The 20,868-nt window shown below is 41.0% G+C and overlaps 2 protein-coding genes across 6 annotated transcripts; both read left to right on the forward strand.

The window, feature by feature from the left end:
• The first annotated feature begins 1,716 nt into the window (after positions 1 to 1,716).
• Positions 1,717 to 10,078, forward strand: golm2 (golgi membrane protein 2). 4 transcript variants are annotated; one of them, XM_087794513.1, is made up of 11 exons: positions 1,717 to 2,515; positions 5,219 to 5,273; positions 5,357 to 5,459; positions 5,538 to 5,628; positions 5,745 to 5,844; positions 6,324 to 6,413; positions 6,516 to 6,644; positions 7,170 to 7,427; positions 7,554 to 7,691; positions 8,640 to 8,807; positions 9,418 to 10,078. In XM_087794513.1, exons 1-11 carry the CDS (start codon positions 2,189 to 2,191, stop codon positions 9,492 to 9,494), a joined length of 1,536 nt encoding a protein of 511 aa, XP_087650639.1. In that variant the 5' UTR covers positions 1,717 to 2,188; the 3' UTR covers positions 9,495 to 10,078. The 4 variants fall into 4 exon arrangements, with proteins under 4 accessions (XP_087650639.1, XP_087650640.1, XP_087650642.1 ...); XM_087794514.1 differs by having other exon boundaries at positions 5,748 to 5,844; XM_087794516.1 differs by lacking the exon at positions 8,640 to 8,807.
• Positions 10,079 to 11,209: 1,131 nt separating this feature from the next.
• On the forward strand, positions 11,210 to 19,822 carry ctdspl2b (CTD (carboxy-terminal domain, RNA polymerase II, polypeptide A) small phosphatase like 2b). Of its 2 annotated transcripts, none has more exons than XM_087794517.1 (13): positions 11,210 to 11,379; positions 14,093 to 14,283; positions 14,592 to 14,709; positions 14,776 to 14,937; positions 15,000 to 15,248; positions 15,318 to 15,414; positions 15,998 to 16,109; positions 16,177 to 16,263; positions 16,340 to 16,402; positions 16,474 to 16,553; positions 16,649 to 16,775; positions 17,919 to 18,014; positions 18,083 to 19,822. In XM_087794517.1, exons 2-13 carry the CDS (start codon positions 14,116 to 14,118, stop codon positions 18,146 to 18,148), a joined length of 1,425 nt encoding a protein of 474 aa, XP_087650643.1. In that variant the 5' UTR covers positions 11,210 to 11,379; positions 14,093 to 14,115; the 3' UTR covers positions 18,149 to 19,822. The 2 variants fall into 2 exon arrangements, with proteins under 2 accessions (XP_087650643.1, XP_087650645.1); XM_087794519.1 differs by having other exon boundaries at positions 14,788 to 14,937.
• Positions 19,823 to 20,868: the final 1,046 nt, after the last annotated feature.

Here is a 20,868-nt window from a genome sequence, read left to right on the forward strand (position 1 = left end):
GTTCGGTCTGGCCAAAGCTCCTGTCAATCAACTTGGGGGATGGGGGTGTGGGGGGGGCTCCGGGAAAGATGCTGGCAAGATTACCACTCTTGGTTGGACTATTAAAGCAGTGTCTCGGGCCACACTAAATGTATATTTAACAGGAAGTAGGAGTGTGATATTGTCTTTCTATTCTTGGAGGCTCAACATTTCTTAATTTTCTTTAGACTTACAATGGAAGTCTCTGTATAAATGTTGACATCAATACTCTTTTACTTATCTTATCTTATCTCATACATCTTGATCGGTCATATGTTATATGATATCAACAGAAGTGAACCTCGAGAAGAGCTGGTTCAGGAAATAGAAGACACAAAATTATTAGACATCTAATTAAGAATTATATTTTATACTATATAAACTTGAAGTGTATTACTTTTTGTGGACGCTGCCCCGTCACCTGACCCTGGACATTTAGAATAAGTGGACATTAAAACATTTATATTTTACGCCACTATCATGTAATTTGATAGGAGTTTGTGCTTGAGTTTCTTAAGACAGTGGTGTCCAAAACAGTTTTTGAGGAGGGTCCCATTTGACGAAGAGTAAAATCTGTCGGGGTCCAAATATGAACTGTGACATTATACCAATTCATTCAGAAGTTCCAAATATAACCTTAATAACATCAACTCGTTCAACACAAAATGGCTTCTTCCTCAGAGACAGAAATGAGAACCAGCTTTAACACTTTTGTGTTGGAAAAGATGGATGGATGGATGGATGGATGGATGGATGGATGGATATATGGATGGATGGATATATAGATGGATGGATGGATATATGGATGGATGGATATATATATATGGATGGATGGATATATAGATGGATGGATGGATATATGAATGGATGGATATATAGATATGGATGGATGGATATATAGATGGATGGATGGATATATGAATGGATGGATATATAGATAGATGATGGATATATAGATGGATGGATGGATATATGGATGGATGGATATATAGATAGATGATGGATATATAGATGGATGGATGGATATATGAATGGATGGATATATAGATAGATGATGGATATATAGATGGATGGATATATAGATAGATGATGGATATATAGATGGATGGATGGATATATGGATATGTAGATGGATGAATGGATATATGGATGGATGGATGGATATATGGATGGATGGATGAATGGATATATAGATGGATGGATGGACATATGGATGGATGGATGGATGGATGGATACTTTATTTGTCTCCGTAGAGAAATTCGAACAGCCCCGCCCACTGAAAACGCTTTATTAAAGCACTTTGCTGTGATTGGTCAATCATCAAGGTTTGTCACTTCGCGCCATCAATCCCGGAAGTATCCACCTCCAAGGGACTCGTTGTATAAACAAAGTGGGTGTGCTTACAACTGGAGGAGTGATGCCATTATTACACCATAATGGACTCTCGTAACCTCTTGTTCGCCGAGATTTCAGGCGAGGGTGAACTTTATAAAATAATAAGTTCAAAACATGGTCATGATGCGAGACTTACAGCATCTTATATATTCAAATATCCCAGGACTTTGATTCACAATGAATGTAAAAACAAATATTATACATAATATAAATATAGATAAATAACACTAAAGGGGGGAAAAGACACCACTCTTATTTTGAAGTCCACTTCCTCGTGCGCAGCTGCCTGTGCTAATGCTAGCTTAACATGGCGCAGAAATCTCAGCAGCCGCTGAACCTCAACACAGAGAAGATATTCTTCTAAAAAAAAAGCGCTCGGCTTCTTCTACTGAACCCGCGGCGAGGACACGAGTCCAGTCTCCTCGCGGGTTCAACGTCTCCTCGTCGACAGTAGTCTGCGTCGTCGAGGACTCTTGGTTCTGCGGAACAACGAGCTCCAGACGTGTGTGAAGCCGTCGAGCGGGAGGAGACCTGAGGTGTCGTGGTTCCGGTGTCGCGGAACACCTCGCCGCCCGCGGGGCTCCTAGGCCACGTCCTCCCTGGTGAGTCTTCGACAGACATTGGCCGGAGCGAGGAGGGAATGCCGAGTTTGCGGAAGGAGGAAGCAGCGATGTGTCAGAACATTCGCTCCTCGGTGCTGCTGTGATCCTCGGCATGTCCCGGATGTGCAGCCGCCACTGAGCTCCACCGCTTCTTCTCTGTTCTCCCCAAAAAATGGTTGGGTTCGGCGCGAACCGACGCGGCGGCCGGATGCCGTCGTTCATCCTCGTGTTCCTGCTGGCGGTGATCGTGCTGCTGTCCTTCAACTACTGGACCCTGAGCGGCAGGAACACGCGGCTCCTGGACGAGGTGCTGGAGGTGCAGGCGCAGGTGAAGCGCACGGACGCCGCCAGGAGTCGCCTGGAGAAGCGCAACTCGGAGCTCATGGTCCAGGTGGACGCGCACAGGAAGCAGCTGGACCAGAAGGATGGGGACTACAGCGCCCTGGACGGGAAGCTCAAGGCCCGGGAGGCTCTGGCCAGGAAGTGCGCCGACGAGAAGGTACAGTGCAGTGGAGCTCACCTGCACACCTGTGTGATGCCAGGTTTAAAAGAAAACAACACTTCTATTATGATTATTCTATCTATTCTATTATCTCATACCTATGACCTTTAACCCGAGGTTTCTTCCTTGATTTTCTGGAACTCCTGTTGTGTTATCAGTTTTTATCTTGACCTTTAAAGTATATACTTTATTGAATATTGTTTTGATTGTTTAAGCGCCTTGTGACCCTGGTCTGGAAAAGCGCTATACAAATAAAAATGACTTACTTACTTACTTACTTATCATCTTTACCTGCATATGTTGACACTTTCAAGAGTGGTGCGTTTAATAACTGGAACTGGAAGAGCCAGACGCAATATCAGGATCGGAAACTTTTATTGCCATTGTTCTAAACACACCATTGAAATGTGTCAGTACAGAGTAAAAGAATGAAATAACAACAATAAAGATGAGCAATAGAAATACACAACCAATCTTGAAGAAACATCTTAAGACTTTCTTATTTGTTCAGGCTTTTCCTTCATTTTCTGGAACTCCTGTTGTGTTATCAGTTTTATCTTGATCTTTAAAGTATATACTTTATTGAATATTGTTCTGATTGTTTAAGCGCTTTGTGACCCTGGTCTGGAAAAGCGCTTTACAAATAAAAATTACTTACTTACTATAACAAAATACATGTATGATCTAATATGAGTGTATTGTGTGTAAGTCACCCTTTGAATCAGTTCTTCAGGTGAAAAAAAACCAGTTGGACTGGCTTCATGAATACCATGATATTTACGGGAACAACAGTCGAAACACTTCCCTCACGGACATTCGAGCACAATAGACACACGACACATGACTCCAGCGCGTCCTCCAGGGAGTACATGCACGTGAAAGTAGACTCTAAAACATGCTGATCTGAGGTGCTGACCACCTAGAGTCCTGTCACTCCGAAGCAGGAAGTAAGACGACCAAAATTGGACCTTAATCCTGCAATGATGACACACTATTTGATTAAGATGAGGTTTGTGATTCTGTAAACATTAATGCGGATGCGGTCGTTTGTTTTCACAGACACTTTAAAGTTCACGTTCAAACAGACTCAATAAAACACAAGTTGAAAGTGGTAAAACACAGAAGATGAGCAGTAAACAACCTGTTCTGAATGTAATATGAAGATGATTTAATGAATTATAATTCATTGGATAGTTCATTAAATAGCACAGTGCTTTTTTTATTTTAACCCAGCAAAATAAATATTTGCAAACACCACTGAACTATTTTTTATTATTTAGTTATCACCATTTAAAACAGTCGTGCCCAGCCCTTTCAAAAACAGGAACTCAACAATGTTCCAGTCTGTCAAGATCTGCTAGTTTGATCATGTGGAAATAATAATAGAATAAATATCATATTATATATGATATCATTTATAATGTATTTTTCTTTTGTTTGTTATTAAATACCAAGATTATTGAGTGTGTTTGAATGTTTGTAGAAATGGTGGTGACGGACTTGAACTCAACCTTCGGTTTGCAATTTCTGCAGTATCGATAATATTTCGGTAATGTTATCCAAGCAATTCCGCAATTAATATTAGTTATTTTGAGTCTAATGAATTTTGTTACACGGCATAAGTCATTCTATAATGTACAGGTTCTCCTCATAGTTGACTTGCAGAACTGTCCTGACTCAGAACGAGCTGCAGAATATTAAAACATTTCAAATTTGAACACACTCGCACCTATTGCCTTTAACAGGGTTGTCATGGCAGTTTGTTGGTTGTGTCTCCTCTAAACTCGCTGATATGTGTCGCTGCTTCCTCTAGAAACGCCGAGAAACAATCCTGCATTTGCATCCTCTTTCTCTGTTGTTTCTTCATTTGTTTAACCTGTTTATCCTGCGCCGGTTAATGTGTCATATGAGGAAAAACGTCCTGTTGAGGCTTGAATAATCAACCTACTGAGTTTCTTTCTCTGTGAGGAAGTACTGGCTCAACTGCCCAGTCCTGTCTGACAACACTTTGGTGAAAGAAGCTGTAGTAGTTGCAAAATGTTTTGTTTTTTTGTAAACGTGCACAGCATGAGTAGCGATGACATGACTCAAGGATTTTTATGAAACTTACTGAAGCTCATGTTTAGTTCAGCAGCTGCTCGACAGCTGCTGACACACGTTTGAACTCTTTCCTCTACAGATTTGTGTTGTTACCAGCTTTAAAAAAAACTTCTTATGATTAAAAAAAAACAAAACAGTGACATCTTAAAGTTGTAGTGATGCCGAAGGAATACCAGGAAGTACATGGATGTATTATTGAATCAGCTCAACTGGAAGTCCAAAGGTTACTTCAAATGACTTTGACAGTCAAACGGTAACTTTAAAATATAGTCTAAAGGACTTGTCAATTTGAATATTTAGTACGCACTGAACATCATCCATAATTGCAACTTCACTGCAGGTCTGAATATTTGTACACTCAACAGCAAAGAATATTTTGCACTTGAAATATCTAATATTATATCAATATTCACCAATACTTTAAAATACAATTCCTTAAAGTTATTAATGTTAAATTATGGATGAGGATTTTGACAAATGATCAATTATTAATGCATTTGTCTAAAAGAGCATTTTATCATATGATCCACGAGTAAGAAATAATGTGTATTTGTGTTAACAGTTTATATTTGGTCTCACCATATCTTCCCTCTCCTCCAGATTAAGATGCAGAGTGCTGCGTCCGACCAGATGACAGAAATTCAAAGACTCGAAGGTCGGTGTTGATCCTCAGCTGGTGAAAAAGATGAGTGACAATGCATCGCTGACCTAAATTCATGTTGTCTCTGCCACCAACAGAGCATCTGAAGGATCTGAAGATAGAGTTCATGAAACAGGAGGAGCAGCTCAAAGAGGTGAAGAGAAACAGCAGCACGTTGGAGAGAAAGCTGGAGTATGAAAGGTGTGTTGATCTGTGATATTTGTACCACTTCTCTTTTGATCTTGACACTAAGTTGTGTGACTCTTGTGTTCGCACTAGTTTACAATGTGGCCGTCAAATTGCACAACTGAAGATGGAATATGAAGAATCTAAGAAGTCTCTGGAGAATGAAGCCTCCAAGATGAAAAAAGTGAGTTCTTATCTCCATTTTATTCCAACAGTTTCCAAGTTGAACTTGACCTCATGTCGTGTGGAGCCAAATGAATCTTGTTTCATGTCCAACTTTTCCAATCGTTTGACCCCCAGAAGGATTCCTTTTTGGGTAAAGGTTTGGAAGGAGAAAAAGGGTTGGTCGGAGAGCACCAACCACTGACCACGAAAAAGCACAACAGTCTAGATTTGAAAGGTATGTATGATGACACGCATCACGATACAGGAACACTGTATGCTATATTGCTGTGGGATACTTTGGTAGTATCGCCTAAGTACTTTACTCAGGCGTTAAGTTGACAGACTGAATGTCGTAACTTCTTTCATTTGTTTTAAAACCCAAATATGTCCAAACATCAGCTTTAAAAGTTGCTTTAGTGCTTCTGTATCCTCTCGTCCTCAGACGTCGCCGGGCTTCGCTGGTTTTCTCTCTTCCTTTAGGTGTGGTGGACGGAATGACTGCTGCTAGCATTGCAACACAAAAATGAACAAATGCTACAAATATTTGCCTATATGTTAGCAATAAATTATGACTTGAATGACAAAAAATATTTTTTTCTAAGAAAAAATGGATACAGTGCTCTTGAATATCAATATTATATCCTGAAAAATATCTCTATTTAATTGTATTTTTATTTGTTCATGTCTTAAGTTTTTTTTTTTCTCCTTTTAAAGACGAGATGGTCAAACCCGGGAGTGACGCAGGCATGCCTGGCATCGAAGACGGTGAGGTCGGTAAACTGGACATCCAAGACGTACAGTTTGGTGAGTTAGATTTACTCTCCTCATTTGTAGTGGTCGCTCGGTCGTGTTTACCACTGTGTACTTGGGGATGTGTCTTGAGATCCTAAGTTATGTCTACCTCAGGACTGAAGTCTACCGTGTCGCCCACCGTTTTTGTTACATCTTTATTTTCTACCGGAACACGTCAGCTGCCTCCTTTGGACTTGACCTCTATTAAAGACTCTCCTCTTCTGTCCAATGAAACCAGTTTTGGTAACTTTTTTTTTCAAGATTCAACGAATGAAAATTTCTCTCTTAAGTGATTTTGAAGGAGTTTGATTTTTTTGTATTTCTTTTCATCCTGCTTTGAATATTGTAAGTGCTGGGATCCTCATTTCGGGTGAGATCAGATTTCAATAAGGCTGATTGATGGGTTCATTTTCAAAAGCTTCTCCTGGTTTAAAGCAGCATGAGATGAGAGGAAATATATTTGCCTCTGGCTCCCCCTACTGTTACAACAGTGCTGTTGCCAGATGTTGTGAAAACAGAAGTGTAGCCCCCGCCCCACTCAAGGCTCTTGTTCATTCTCTCCATGGAAGTTCTTGGTCATTTTGAAAATAAATAAAGACCACTGTCTCTGACCCACTGTATTAGTCTTCATCAGACCAGCTTTGCTTCCCAGGCAAACAGAAAAGTTCTGTGAAAATCTTATCTCATGCTGCTTTGAGGTTAAACGTCAGTTGTTTCTTTTACTCTGCAGATCATGCATAAAAGACATACTTTGATTTTCTTCTGCAGCCATCAAGAAGCACGATGACTCCCCCGACGTGGTTGTCGGTGCTGGTGAAGGACCTGCAGTTGGAGCCGCGGACGGTCTCGCGGGTCAGGGGCTCTCTCTGGACCGGCCAAGACTCCAGGAAGGAGCCGAGCCCCAGGACACTGTGATCGATCCGCCTGGTACTATTAAAAAAGCAGACAGACCTGTAGTTTTTGAGGAGGACAACAAGGTTGCGATCAAGGCGGATGAGTTCGGAGAACAGCAGCGGCAGCTTCAAGGTACAAATGTCGGCCAAAGTTGTTCCAGCTTATTATCTATTTGTATTGGTTGAGCTACATAAACGCTAATTAGTGTTTTCTCAAGAACAACTTTTTTTTAAACTTTAAAATGTTTCCTTTGTTTAGCTCCTGATAACGTCAAGGAGGAGGGAGAGCGCCTGAAGGGCGTCCCTCTGCCTCCTAATCCTGCCCAGCTACCAAATCCTATTCAGCCTAAACAGGCCAAAGACAAGGTGGCAGCAGAGGCAGTTCACCACCGCCAGAGTGAGTTTTTCATCAGCAATGACCTGATAAGAGGAGTAAATAACTCTTGAACACATGCGTGTTTTTACTCGGAATCTTGAGTAACTCCCAACTTAATAATTACTTGATCATCTTTGAGGTGTTTCAATATAAAATACATTTTGTTATTTTTGAAAGTTGTAATATATTGCTGTGATCTGTTAAGAATATAAATGAGATGTGAAAGCTATTCTAAATGGAGTTATGTAATGTATTAATCACATTGGCCATGAAAAGATTGGCGAAGTGAACCGCTTGAGTTTGTTAAATAAGAGGTTTATCAGACTGAAATATCGAAGTGGACCTTTTGTCACTTTGCTAGTCTCTGCAAAATGAGGCGAAACAATAGACAGTTTGGTTCCTGCCCTGCGTCTGTGTTGCCAATAGAGTCACACAAAAGTACTGAATGTAAAGCTTTAACACGGATGAAAGTGTTTTAGGGACGAGAGACGCATCTGGTTCCAAGAAGATCCTTCTCTGCTGCATCATTTCTGCTTTCCGTTCATCAACATGATCTCTCTGCTGCTTATTTCTTTCTGCATCACCTTTTTTTCTTATAGATGGATGGATAGACTTTATTGATCCCTCTGGAGATCTCAGTCTGCCTGTGACTTCAGTTTTTATACATGTTAAATCAATGAAACATACACACAACATGCTGGGATATAGTTGCATCAAAGGATTGTGTTAATGGATTTCACCCATTTGTTGATATGTCAGTCAAAACTCTCCTTTAATTGTGTTTCACTTAACAAGTAGTTTTTAAAATACTCAAAATTCATAAAAAGGCTTAACTTTTTATGAATTTTGAGTAAGTAGTAAGTAGACCAGTTTTTCTCCAACTTTCTGGCGTTATTCAATCCTTTCCCGGGTCTCTACAACTGCTTTTGCTTCCTTCCCTCCTGACGAGGCCTTCTCTGCCGCCTGCAGGCCGCTTTTTTGATGAGAACGAGTCCCCCGTAGATCCGCAGCACGGCTCTAAGCTGGCGGACTACAATGGGGATGATGGGAACGTCGGTGAGTATGAGGCCGACAAGCAGGCCGAGCTGGCCTACAATGAGGAAGAGGATGGTGATGGTGGGGAGGAAGACGTTCAAGGTGAGCCGGGCTGGCTGTCCAGATGTGTATCCACCATTCCTCCCATGCTACCGCCCTCCACCCATGTCCTGCTGCCGCCCCTCCTCACCTGCCTCGGCAGTTCATGCAGTTGAGACGACTCACAGCATCATGAGTTCGGTCTTCCTGTGATTGGGATTATCAACTTAATCCTGACTTGGTTTCACTGCTCTAAAAACTAGACCATTGAACTTTTGGTTCTGTGAGTTCACTTCATTTGCTAGTAGCTTTTCCTGCTGTGCTTCTTTTTTTTTTAAACCCTGCCACCACCTGTCTGTGCCAACCAACATGTGACCCACATTTATCCACGTAGAAAAAATGGCTCTGTGTTTGTCTGATAAAATGCACGTCTGTGGAGTTCCCATTGTTGTCGACCCGTCCTATCCACATTTAAATGTCCTAGTGTTAGTAGTTTTGTGAGTTAGTTCATTTGAATCCATTTTTATTTTTGAGATGAGTGAATGTTTCATGGAGACACTGGCATTTTGTACTTGCATCGCATTGACCTTCATCGACATCAGCTTCTGGTTTTTAACTCGAATCTTCAAATGAGAAATAGTTTCTAATTCTATCTCTTCTTTTTTGTTCGCAGACGACGATGAGCGAGAACTACAGGGAGAACGAGCCGTGGATTATGGGAAAAGACATCAACCCATCGACATCCTCTGAAGGAAAATCCCGTTGAGATGAGAAGAAAGTCTTCTGCAAAATGTTCCTTGAGCAGGAGAACGTATTGCTGTTCATCTTTCATTGTAGACCACTCCGAGAAAGACATTTCAACACAAGATGCAGCAATACAAGATCATGACATTCGGCTTCTGCCGGGACAAGAACTGGGTCTTCATTTTGGGGCTATTTAGATCTTTTTTTTCTTCTGAGAATTATATTTTGGTGATTTTTTTTTTCTTTCTCTCTGACACATGGGAGTCTTTCAGGATATGTTTTTGTTACAGCCATGTGAATGCATTAATGCCAAGGACTTTACCTTCAACTGAGAGGGACATTGTCTTTTCTTGTTCTTCATCATTGTACAGATGGACTCGACGGGTTTTATAAAAGGCAACATAAGCATTTACGGTGGTTTGAAGTAGTCAAATGACTGATGCTTTAGCAATACTTATAGCAAGTTGGAATCCGCTGCTGTGTGCGTAGACTAACCAAGCACATGAAGTTGACGTACTGTACAAATGCTTCCAGTTCTGAGGTCTCTTGTACATAATGTAGACAAACTGCTGCCATTTTTACCAGAAGAATCTTCACATTAAAGGGAAACTCATGATCATGGAATTCATTTCATATTTGTAAAAAGGCGCATTGAATGTAACTTAATTTTATTAAATGTGTACCTTCATTTTTGACTGTCATAGTTGATTTTAAAAATAATAATGTTGAAGCAGGTTGACGATCAATTGGATATAACCTGAGGGTGACCCATCCTTAATGTTTGTCCCAGTTAGCTAGGGTGGAACCTACTGGCCTTTCTTTCTTTTCAGCCCGAGAGTTTGACTCGGAATTTAAAGAAAACATATGGGCGTCATAGCTCAGATGGTAGAGTGGTTGACTTGTGGTCTGAGAGATGCAGGTTCGATCCCAGTTCCGGACGAGTTTGTGGCGTTGTGGCAAGACACTTTACCCTGATTGCTCCTGATGGTTGAGCTGGCGCACTGCATCACAGCCTACTCCCATCAGTGTGTGAATGGGTGAGTTTGTAACTTAGTGTTAAGTGCTTTGAGTGCTGAATAAGCATAGAAAGCACTATATAAGTAAGAGCCATTTAGTCTTTAATTTTTATTTAGAGAGTTAATGCAAGTTCGAGAAACAAGAATGTCTTTTACCAAATGCCTACATCTGAACAAATCTTAGTATACTATCATCGATAGCCAAAGTTAGAATGATGGTAAAATTCGAAGGCTTATAAAAAAACCGTTTCTAAACATGCATATGCATGATTGGGTTTTTTCTTCGCTAACTTATTTAATCTAATTTTATTTACTCATGACACTTAGTAAACAGGCTTTTAGACAATGGAGTTTCCATCCCCTTTCTTCCAAACAATCCCTTCTAAACTTTTGAGTCTATACACTGCAATTCAAATAAGTTATACAAAAGGAGTATTTGAATGTCAGATGTGTTGTACATCAGTAAAATGCACAATAAATCGTGAAAACAACACGTACTTGTTGCTATGATCATAATATTATTGGAAAATCCAATGGATTCAGTCCAAGCGCCTCGTGTTGTGAAAGCATCGGAGCATTTATAGAACTGTCCATTGTTGATTTTAACACAATAAAATCCTAGTTGGGATCAGTCCTGTGGAGGTATTCGTCGCTGCTGTAGAGGTAAAGGGGGTGTGTCTGTGTCCCATACGGGTATCTGCCTCGGAGAGAGTGCGCGGAGGCGGGAAATGGCGACTGGTAACACAACAGTGTGTCATTTTCAAGACGGCCTTTGAATCGCTGGATCTCGCTCTAAAGTCTAAAAAAAACCACCACCGCAGCCGCGATGCTTTGTCGATGTTGATCGCTGGCCGCAGACTCTCGATCCCGTTGAGGTGAGTTGAGCGACCGAGCCGGCTGTTGAAATCTGGCTCGGTTTATGTAACGCGGGCTTTCAGGCTGTGGATGAATGTTTTCTTCGCTGCACATCTGTTAGCCGCGAGCCGCTCTCCAGGAAGGCGAGGTTCATGCTAACGTGCTAAGCTAACTTAGCTAACCGAAGCTAAACCAAACACGGTTTCCCTGTCAACACTTTTAATATTAATACCGTCGATCACCAACACGTTAGAAATACTTTGACGGATGAGTAAACTTATAAAAAACACATTTTTACACCCATTTCTACCCCCGTTTGTACATTCGCGATGCGTTAGCATTAGCCGTTTTGCTAATGGCTATTGCAGCAAAACCAACCTATGTTATCTTAAATCCCCCGTTTAAAAGAAACACAAACGCCATCACGACATCTTTAAACGCGACGAAATAAACACGTATTCACGGTTGACATGGTGATACTCGCCGAGTACACGTATGTCTGCTCACTGTCCTCGGATTCGATCAATCATTGTGTTCACTGTTGACGCAGAGAAGCTACACTTGAGAACTACAAACACGCTTTTACTCCTGGTTTCTGGTTTAAAAATGTTGATCGCAAAAGATGAATTTAACCGCGTTTTTTCTGTTTCGCGTCCCATTAAACGACTGACTCGTGTCTATTTACGTGTATTTGTATTGGAATGTGGCTCATTGAACGATGTTGTTTTGCTTGAAGTCACTTGTTATTAGCTTGATGTTGACATGTAGCTCGTTAGCTCGAGCAGGACGTTCAAGAATCGCCGGGTTAAAACAAATATAAATATACGTTAAAACGGCCTCATAGTCTACGTGTGGTTGTCGTTGAAGTGGTTTGAAAACGGTGTCGTTAGCGCGGGCCTGGTACAGTTCTGTTACCATGCTAACTGTCTGTTTAAATGCATGTTCCTATTTCCCGCTCAGTGACTCGAGCCGTGCACGATCGCTCACGGACGCTCGGATTCCAGTCGATATGAAAGAGATGCCTTTGAGGAGCTGAGGTTTTCAATAACGTACACAAGACTAGATCGCTATCACGCAGCAGGAATCCGTTATACTTTGATCGCTCACCAGATGTTTTTCATTGTCAACGGTTGTTTCAGATTTTTGATCCACGCTTTTTTTATTCGGTTTCTTTTTTAGTTTTTGTCGCAGAAAAGAGCAGCAACATTAATTCCAAGGTTGTTGGAAGGGTATAAATCTATTTCCCTCCTTGTAATACAATATTGTACATGTATATCCATTGTTAATGAACTTGTTTAAATAATTTTCTTTTTATTTGAGCATTTATTTTCCATGAAAAGGAAAAACTAGTTTGAGTCAATTCATATTGACACTTATGAATAGTTATTTTTTTCACATTGTGTATTGTCTTTGAAGTAATTCAAATTATACTAAATAAAAACAAATTGGTTCATTAATAAAATCCCCCTCTAATTAAAGTTGAATTTCTTCATGTTATCTTTGCTTTATTTTGGTTGTCCCTCACAGTCACAGTCTAGATGTGGCCCCTTACAAAACTGATTTTCTCGCCTTGCACGAAATGGTAAATGTAACTTATCGTCTGATTGGTGACACTGCAGTACAGTTTGTAACACACACTGGTCATAACCTTTGTCATGGAGGTTACATCTTGGTTTCTATCTTTCTGTTCATAAAAAAGAAAAGAAAACCACAATGAACTTCAAGACACAGAATTGACATCTGGATCCACAAATAATTATAAACATTAATAAAGATTGTGACTCGGAAGAGCTCCATAGTGAAGTGTGTTGTGCAAACAAGTTGCAAAACGCCACCATTCTAAGAAAGTCAATGCTGTCAACAATATTTCAAATGCTAAAAAGGTATCAGATTTTATTGTTAACAGTAAATGATGGAGGTAGAAAATGATTCAATTTATTTTTTTCCCTCTATCTTGTAACCTGTAATCTACTTGTTGGCCCTGGTTAGCAGGGGAAAGTACTTTGCACTAACTACAGGGTACACACGGAGACTGCTTGTTGCAGCGAGTGAAAATCCACAGCAGGAGGAGACCAAATCCCGTGTCTTGCTGTGACTATGTCCCGAAACATCTGAACGCTCCTCAAAACCTCCTCCGAACTGGAACAAATGTCCTTGTTTTGGTGCGAGTTTAAAAAGCACACGCCGTGCACACACACTCCGGAGTGTTCTTGGATACAGTCGGGCGAAAATATAAAGCAGATGTTGAGAAAGACGTTACAGGATGTGAGGTGTTCAGTGAGCATTGGAAAAGTATTATTCTTTGTTTGAGGTTCCTGACAAGTCCAGGATATGTCCAGACACATTTCCAGCCAGCTGCTGTTACGTAAAGGCAGGAGGTTGGCATGTTTTCCTGTCAATTTGTGGTTCTGCGTTCACTTACTTTCCCCCGACATACCACCTGACAATGCAGGTCATTTTATTTGTAAGTAACCTTTCTTTTCGTACGGGTTCGGGTTAGACCCTGTAGCTTCTTGACACTATTGATCTAAAGTTCGTTTTTTTTTCTTCTGCGACTTGGCTCAGTGCGTTCACTGTGATGTAAGTGAAGCGGGTTCCTGAACACATCCAGATGTCTGCAGAATGCACCGGGCTTCTACTCTTTCAGACACAGGTCCAGCCCCGGGACGAGATCAGTCGTTTATTTGTACCGTGGATCTATAGTGTCTCATTCTTACTGTCTCTGGTCTGCAGCTGTTCATGTGACTGCTGATACGATGAGGCTGAGAATGCGTAAGGCGTCTCAGCAGCCGATCCCTGCTCTGGCCACCCGTCCGTCCAGGACCAAGAGGAGGCACTCGGAGGTGGAAGAAGACACGCCGTCCAGCGGTGGGAGGAGCCTGTTCTCCACCATCAAAAAGTTCATCCGAGGAAATGCCGTCAAGGTACGTGTCATTGTTGATCACCCAGCAGGTAGACCAGTGGTTCGGTCTGAAGTTGAAAGCAGTTGTTCCCCAGTACGGGGGTGTCATGTTTCTCTTGAAAATGTCCGGTGGAATTCAGCAGCTTGTTTGAGAACATGGACCCGGTTCTAAATTTAGACCCCGAGCTCACTGAGTTGTATTCGAACAGTAGGAAAGAATAGTCGACAAAAATAGTCTCGAGCTAAGACTGTACTCTGCCATGTCGGGTTACACAGCTCTTATTCTGAAACTGTAATTAAACTTTATTTTGACCCGGTTTTCTCCTTTAGGTGCAGCCGGAGAACCCGGCCAAGAAGAAGCGTCTCCACTGTGACGCGGACGACAACCTGATCACCTCCACACCCACGAACCCTCGCAGGGTCGGCAGGAGAGGCTCAGTCAACGGACGTAAGTGATGCTCCTCGGATGTGTTTTTTGCTCTGCACCTCTGTATCTTTTATAACTTTTCTAAAGTGTCCCACGCAGAAGCCACCAACCATGACAGGAGTAAGGAGCCCCCTAACGGTAGTCTGGAGGAAACGACACCAGTGGAGTTGCCTACTAGTCCTCCCAGATCCACACTCCTCGGCACCATCTTCTCCCCTGTTTTTAACTTCTTCTCGCCAAATAAAAACGGTGAGTCATTTCAAGTTCAATTCAAAATCGGACGTGAATTAATTTCATGCTCGTTCCTTCAGCCTCCTCCGGCTCAGACTCTCCGGACCAGGCGCTGGAGGCGGAAGAAATCGTTAAGCAGCTGGAGATGGAACAAACGGTGGAGACGGCAGCTAGCACAGCCACGTCCACGCAGGACTTGTGCGCCACCACTAACTTCTACTCCAGTGTAGCACATCTGCCGCCTCTGAGGCCGGCACACATGCCGGAGCTCTCCACAGCGCCGGAGGAGCCGGACCTAAGCGCCGACAACGACCTCCCGCCGCTCACTGGTAGACGTTCGAACGACGGAATTCGAATGAGTTTTGATCTTCGTTGTAATGAGGCTCTTGGTGTCGCAGCTCCGGGCTCCAGTCCAGAGATGACGTACGTGGATTCTCCTCCTGTTGCAGTCCCACCTGAGGCTACCTATGAGGAGGACTGGGAGGTTTTTGATCCGTGAGTGCTTATGTTGACTTTCTAATCTCATGGTAAAGGTCAATTGTAGCTTGGATTTTTGGAAATGAAGTGCATTTGATTGAAACATTCAAGGCTGCGTTTAATAGATAACCTTTTTATAGGGGTGTTCGAAAATATACATGCACTTAAGTATTGCAATTTTTTTTAACAATACTGTATTAATATTCAACATAACTGTATCAATATTTAAAAATGTTTATACATCTATATTCTGCCCTTAAATAATATTTTAACGTCATAGTTGTCTTTTTGCTTTATATTTAAAGTTTTTATGAATGAGTTTTTACTTACAATTAACATTCATTTATTCACACTTTTTAATTGCAATTAAACTTCCCACTGCTAGATGGCAGCAGTTGTTACGTCCTCTGCTGCTGAAGGAAAAATGAAATCCAGCGAGATCCCAGCAAAGACTGAGGACAAGAGGATACGATTGATTCCAGCGGCTTTTAAAGCTGATATTAGGACAAATTTAGTTTCCAAACTAATGAAAGCAGTTACGCCTTTCCTTTTGTGTGTTACAAGCAGGAATGTCTTGACTTTAATCACGCTGTGTTTTCAGGTACTTTTTCATCAAACACGTCCCCCCTCTGACCGAAGAGCAACTCACTCGCAAGCCGGCGTTGCCCCTGAAGACGCGCAGCACTCCTGAGTTCTCATTGGTGCTCGACCTGGTCAGTTGGTGACAACAAATAACAAGAATTGATGAATTAAATGTTAACAGTTTTAATTTCATTGAAGGATGAGACGTTGGTCCACTGCAGTCTGAATGAGCTTGAAGATGCAGCGCTTACTTTTCCTGTACTTTTTCAAGATGTCATTTATCAGGTGGGTTCAGTTTGTCACTTTGCCGCTAGAGGCCGCTATTTGCAAATGTTTATAATCGACACACTTCTGTTTTCAGGTTTATGTGCGCTTGAGGCCGTTCTTCAGAGAGTTTCTTGAACGGATGTCTCAGATCTACGAGGTACTTTAATCTTTATTGCATTTTTGTGTTTTTATTAAAAATACAATGATTCACATAATTTTCTTCCGCAGATCATCCTGTTCACCGCCTCTAAGAAGGTGTACGCCGACAAGCTGCTGAACATCTTGGACCCTAAAAAACAGCTAGTAAGGTACGATACTTAAGCAGGGAAGACGTGTAGGTTCCTGAATTATTGATCGCTGCGACCTGATTTTAAGTTTTTCTTCCACTCACCTGTAATTGTAGACACCGCTTGTTCCGCGAGCACTGCGTCTGCGTCCAGGGAAACTACATCAAGGATCTCAACATCCTGGGTAGAGACCTGTCCAAGACCATCATCATCGACAACTCACCACAAGCCTTTGCATATCAGGTGAAGGTCGCTTTTTACCAGCCGTCATCACAATGTGTCCACTATTAAAAATAATGTAACCTGATATTATTAGTTTGACTTTATGGCTGCAGTTTTAAGTAATAATTACCTGTCCTGGGTTTCATCTGCCTCTTTCCCCACCTAGCTGGGACTCACGAGCAAGTGTCTCCACCTATGTTATCATTTGCGTTTTGTTGTCTTAAAAATTACTCAACAATGAATAAATGGTAGGGCTGTTTATTGGCAAGAGCCTGGCAACATGATACATCACGATACAGTGGCAACGATATGGTATACTGCAATACTGGAAAACTATAAATATATAGTATTGCCTGAGTACTTTACTTAACTTCTGTAGTTGCAGAAATTATATTATTATTATTATTAAGACGTAATACTTTCATTTGTTCTGAAACCAAAATATGTGCAAGCATCAGTTTTAAGCTCCTGGATTCGACTGTATCCTCTCGTCCTCAGTCATGGCCGGGATCTCACAGGATTTAATTGCTCCTATAGCTGTGGAGGTCGTAATAACAAAGATGCCGGCCGGAAGTTTATCTACAACACAAACATAAATAGAAGCTGTGAATGTTTGCATTGTTGTTACTGTTGTTAATATTTGTCATTGTCAATCATTTTTTTGATTGTTATTTAGACATACTTTAATGAAATACTAACCATTGAGAACTATGATTAAAATATGATTTGAAAGTGTGTGTGTGTGTGTGTGTATATTATATATAAATATTATATATACACACACACACATTGGGAAATATCTTCACAGTGTTGTTGAATATTGATCTGGAATCGTGGAAAAATCACAATGTTTAAGTGCGTTGATATTTTCTTAAAAAAAGTTTGTCTTTACAAAGCTGCCTTTAAACCAACCAACCATAAATAACTATTATACAAATGAAATTATTTGAAAGCCAAAAAAAATATGCCGTGCTGTTGAATATCAATGCAGTATTTTGGAAATAAATTTTGCAATATATTGTTCTTTTCAGAAGAGAGAATTGAACTTTATGTATTAATTTTGTTAGAAGTGAGGCATCTGGTCTGAGTGGTTGACTGGTTGAAGAAAAAAAAAATGGATATTATTGTTTATTTGTCTTCAACCTGATGTCTCTGTCTCTGCAGTTGTCCAACGGCATTCCCATTGAGAGCTGGTTCATGGACAAGAACGACAACGAGCTGCTGAAGCTGGTGCCCTTCCTGGAGAAACTGGTGGAGATGGTGAGAGCGCGACCCAACAACAGATCTAAGAATGAGTTGTTCACGCTTCTTCTTTTGTCGTTGTTCAGAATGACGATGTGCGGCCGCACGTCCGGGAGAGGTTTCGACTCCACGACATGTTGCCCCCAGATTAACTGGACCGCAGCACCTGTGACCGAGCAAAGACTCGAACCGTCACACTTGGACACGATCTTTGGATTACAAACAACGACTTTGTCATCATGACAGTTCATATTTTAGCTTTTTATTTTTTTTATTTGCATTTTATAAGAGAAGAATCCTGGCTGGAGTCTTGTTCGAGCATCCTCTCGTGTAGATGGGTCGACTCCTCCGGTGCTGAACAAGGGGACGACAGAACTTTTCGGGAGAGAATTTAACACAAATCGCTGGTGCTCAAGTTTCTCACCCACCACTCTGGCTACACCGATGTCAGCAGGAAGGACTGGCTAGTTAGGGACGGACGCTCACGACACACTGTGTAGCCCTGTCAGCGTCGTATGCATTCCACTGCGGTGGAGTCACGTTTCTATTTTCTACTGGTCGAACTGGTGTTGTTTCTATTTTGTCTTTCTCTTCTGGGTTGTGTCGATAAAAGATTTTTCATCTAGTTGCTGAGACACTAAAGCCGACGTCATTTTAAACGGTTTGAGGGCATTTAGTGTTATAGTTTGCCACGTTGTTGGTCGTGTGTAAAGTTGCAGTTTTAATTTGCCATCTTGTCTATTATCCGTGTTTTCTTTTCACCCCGAGTCGAGTTCTCTGGCCACGTCAGCTGATGAAAAGCTCCTTGACCGTAATGTAGCACACATCTGCTGAAGTCCATTTCAGAACCAGCAACACGCTCGACCACTCGTTCTTTTTTTTTTTTTACCTTCCTTGTTCTTCATTACAGTTGTTTGTTTAAGAATGGTTACTATGAATGTTGCTTATTCCCTTCTGCTTTTAGCTACAAGTCATGTTTTTACAAGTGCTGACTCACGCGAGACCTTTTCTAAAAGAGTTCATTTAGGAACATTTCAAGTGCATTTCGGTTTCTTATGTTGTTTTTTTTGGTTGAGTGCGACAATCAGCCTCTCTATGATGTGTAGATGTTGAAAAATGACGAACATTTGTGTCGTGAGTGGACTTCAGCGGACAAAGTTCACGTCCAGACTATGAATGTAAAAACGTACATGGAGTTCGAGCGACTCCCTGATTCCTTGTTGCTTCCACTCCACAACAAACGGGAGAAACGTTTGACGAACATTGTCGTTTCGAGTCTGAACAAATCCTAACGTCTCCTCGTGGTCAACGACCATCGGTCCGGGCTTCAGATGGAACGTGTCGGCGTGTGTGTGCGTGTTGAGTACGGCTTTGTTTTTCTGTGCATTACCAGTTAACTGTTGTACACCAAGTGCAGCTTCATGTTAAAAAAAAATCCTTAAAATAAGGAAGATTATTTTTTATTTCAAAAGAGGCATGTCATATTCTACTTTTTAAATGTATTAATGAAGATTTTAACTTTACATCAGATGGAGTGTTTTTTGTTTTTTCTTACAAATATCTGTATGTTTAGTTTAGCGCAACGTCACTGAACTGTTCAAGTTAGCATGTAGAGAAAAATGGTTTGCTTTTCTACGGAGCATTCATGTTAATGACTTTTTAAATTTGTTAAGCCATTTTCCTTGCAAAAATTGTTATTTGTGCTGAAGATGTATTTAAAAAATGTTTTAAAACATCTTTTGTTAGCCGAAAGGCTGTATGCTATTGTAAAGTGTACATACAGTTACATTGAATTTCTGAAACAAAGTTTTAAAGTTAAAAAAAAAAAAAAAAAGTCTGACTTTTTCTTTATTTTGTCTGGAAAATCATGTTTTCTCTGACGGTGTCAAAGCATCCTGGAGTTTTGTCGTTGAGCGATATAGCTTTGTATCAGTAGTACACAACGCTGTCCATTAAATGTAATTTAGTATATTCATTAAAACAAATTGACTAGTATAAACCAACACATAGTATTTAATTGATAAAAAAAAGTGTTTTTACAAAGACCTGCAAAATACACACATATAAATGTGGTTAAAAAAAGAACATTTATAATATTCAATTCATGTGTAAATATAATTTTTTTTTTTTTAAGTTTAAAACGCCAACATACCATGATCACGCACACCGGTTAAAGATTAGATGTAATAAGATTAGAAATACAAAATAAGACTTTCACACAATCACTTACTTATCTTAAAACAGAACATATAATTTATCATACATGACATTTATGTTAATCAAGCAATAGTTGAGTTTAAAAAAAAAAGAAAAGGCCACAAAGCAGTGAGATGGAAGAAGGTGAAATCACCATCAATCTCAAGTGTTGGAACCAAACCCACAAAGGTCTTGCTAAAGTCTGTTTTCTTACAAAACAATTGTTACAGTCTGCCAAAAAAAATTATGAGCTAATACATAACCTTGAGGTACACCACACTCCCTATAGGACACTGATGAATGAATGTTGAAACAATAACACAATACAGCGGATGTTTTCCTCAAGCAAGACTCAGAAGAGTGACATAAATATATGTAGCTGACCTTTGACACTCATCAATTAAACAACCCCTCGCGCTGCCCTGTTGCTGACGTCATCAATGAGCTCCTCTGTTGGTGTAGTATTTTGGGCACAGGTGAGTTCTCCCGGCGGCTCTCAGGTTCCACAGCTAATCATCACATGCATTATTCAGCAGCTCATGAGGCAGAAATCCCTTCTGAGTTTCACAGCCTTGCTTTCGCACCTTCTTCCTCCTCCTCGGCCTCCGTCCTCGATGACGCGCCGCGCGAGGAGACGGTGTTGAGTGTCAGTCACTCACCTGAGGGATGGAGAGAA

Source organism: Callionymus lyra, chromosome 6 (assembly GCF_982586985.1).
Source record: "Callionymus lyra chromosome 6, fCalLyr1.hap1.1, whole genome shotgun sequence".
In the NCBI taxonomy this organism is placed as follows: Eukaryota; Metazoa; Chordata; class Actinopteri; order Syngnathiformes; family Callionymidae; genus Callionymus; species Callionymus lyra.

What these genes read in the sequence shown, in the direction of transcription:
- golm2 (XM_087794513.1), top strand. Translation starts at nt 2,189, where the DNA reads ATGGTTGGGTTCGGCGCGAACCGACGCGGCGGCCGGATGCCGTCGTTC. An exon ending in AGAAAGCTGGAGTATGAAAG is followed by an intron (nt 5,460 to 5,537) that starts GTGTGTTGATCT and finishes TGTTCGCACTAG; the next exon opens with TTTACAATGTGGCCGTCAAA. An exon ending in ACAGCAGCGGCAGCTTCAAG is followed by an intron (nt 7,428 to 7,553) that starts GTACAAATGTCG and finishes TCCTTTGTTTAG; the next exon opens with CTCCTGATAACGTCAAGGAG.
- ctdspl2b (XM_087794517.1), top strand. Translation starts at nt 14,116, where the DNA reads ATGAGGCTGAGAATGCGTAAGGCGTCTCAGCAGCCGATCCCTGCTCTG. An exon ending in GACTGGGAGGTTTTTGATCC is followed by an intron (nt 15,415 to 15,997) that starts GTGAGTGCTTAT and finishes CTGTGTTTTCAG; the next exon opens with GTACTTTTTCATCAAACACG. An exon ending in GGATGTCTCAGATCTACGAG is followed by an intron (nt 16,403 to 16,473) that starts GTACTTTAATCT and finishes TTTCTTCCGCAG; the next exon opens with ATCATCCTGTTCACCGCCTC.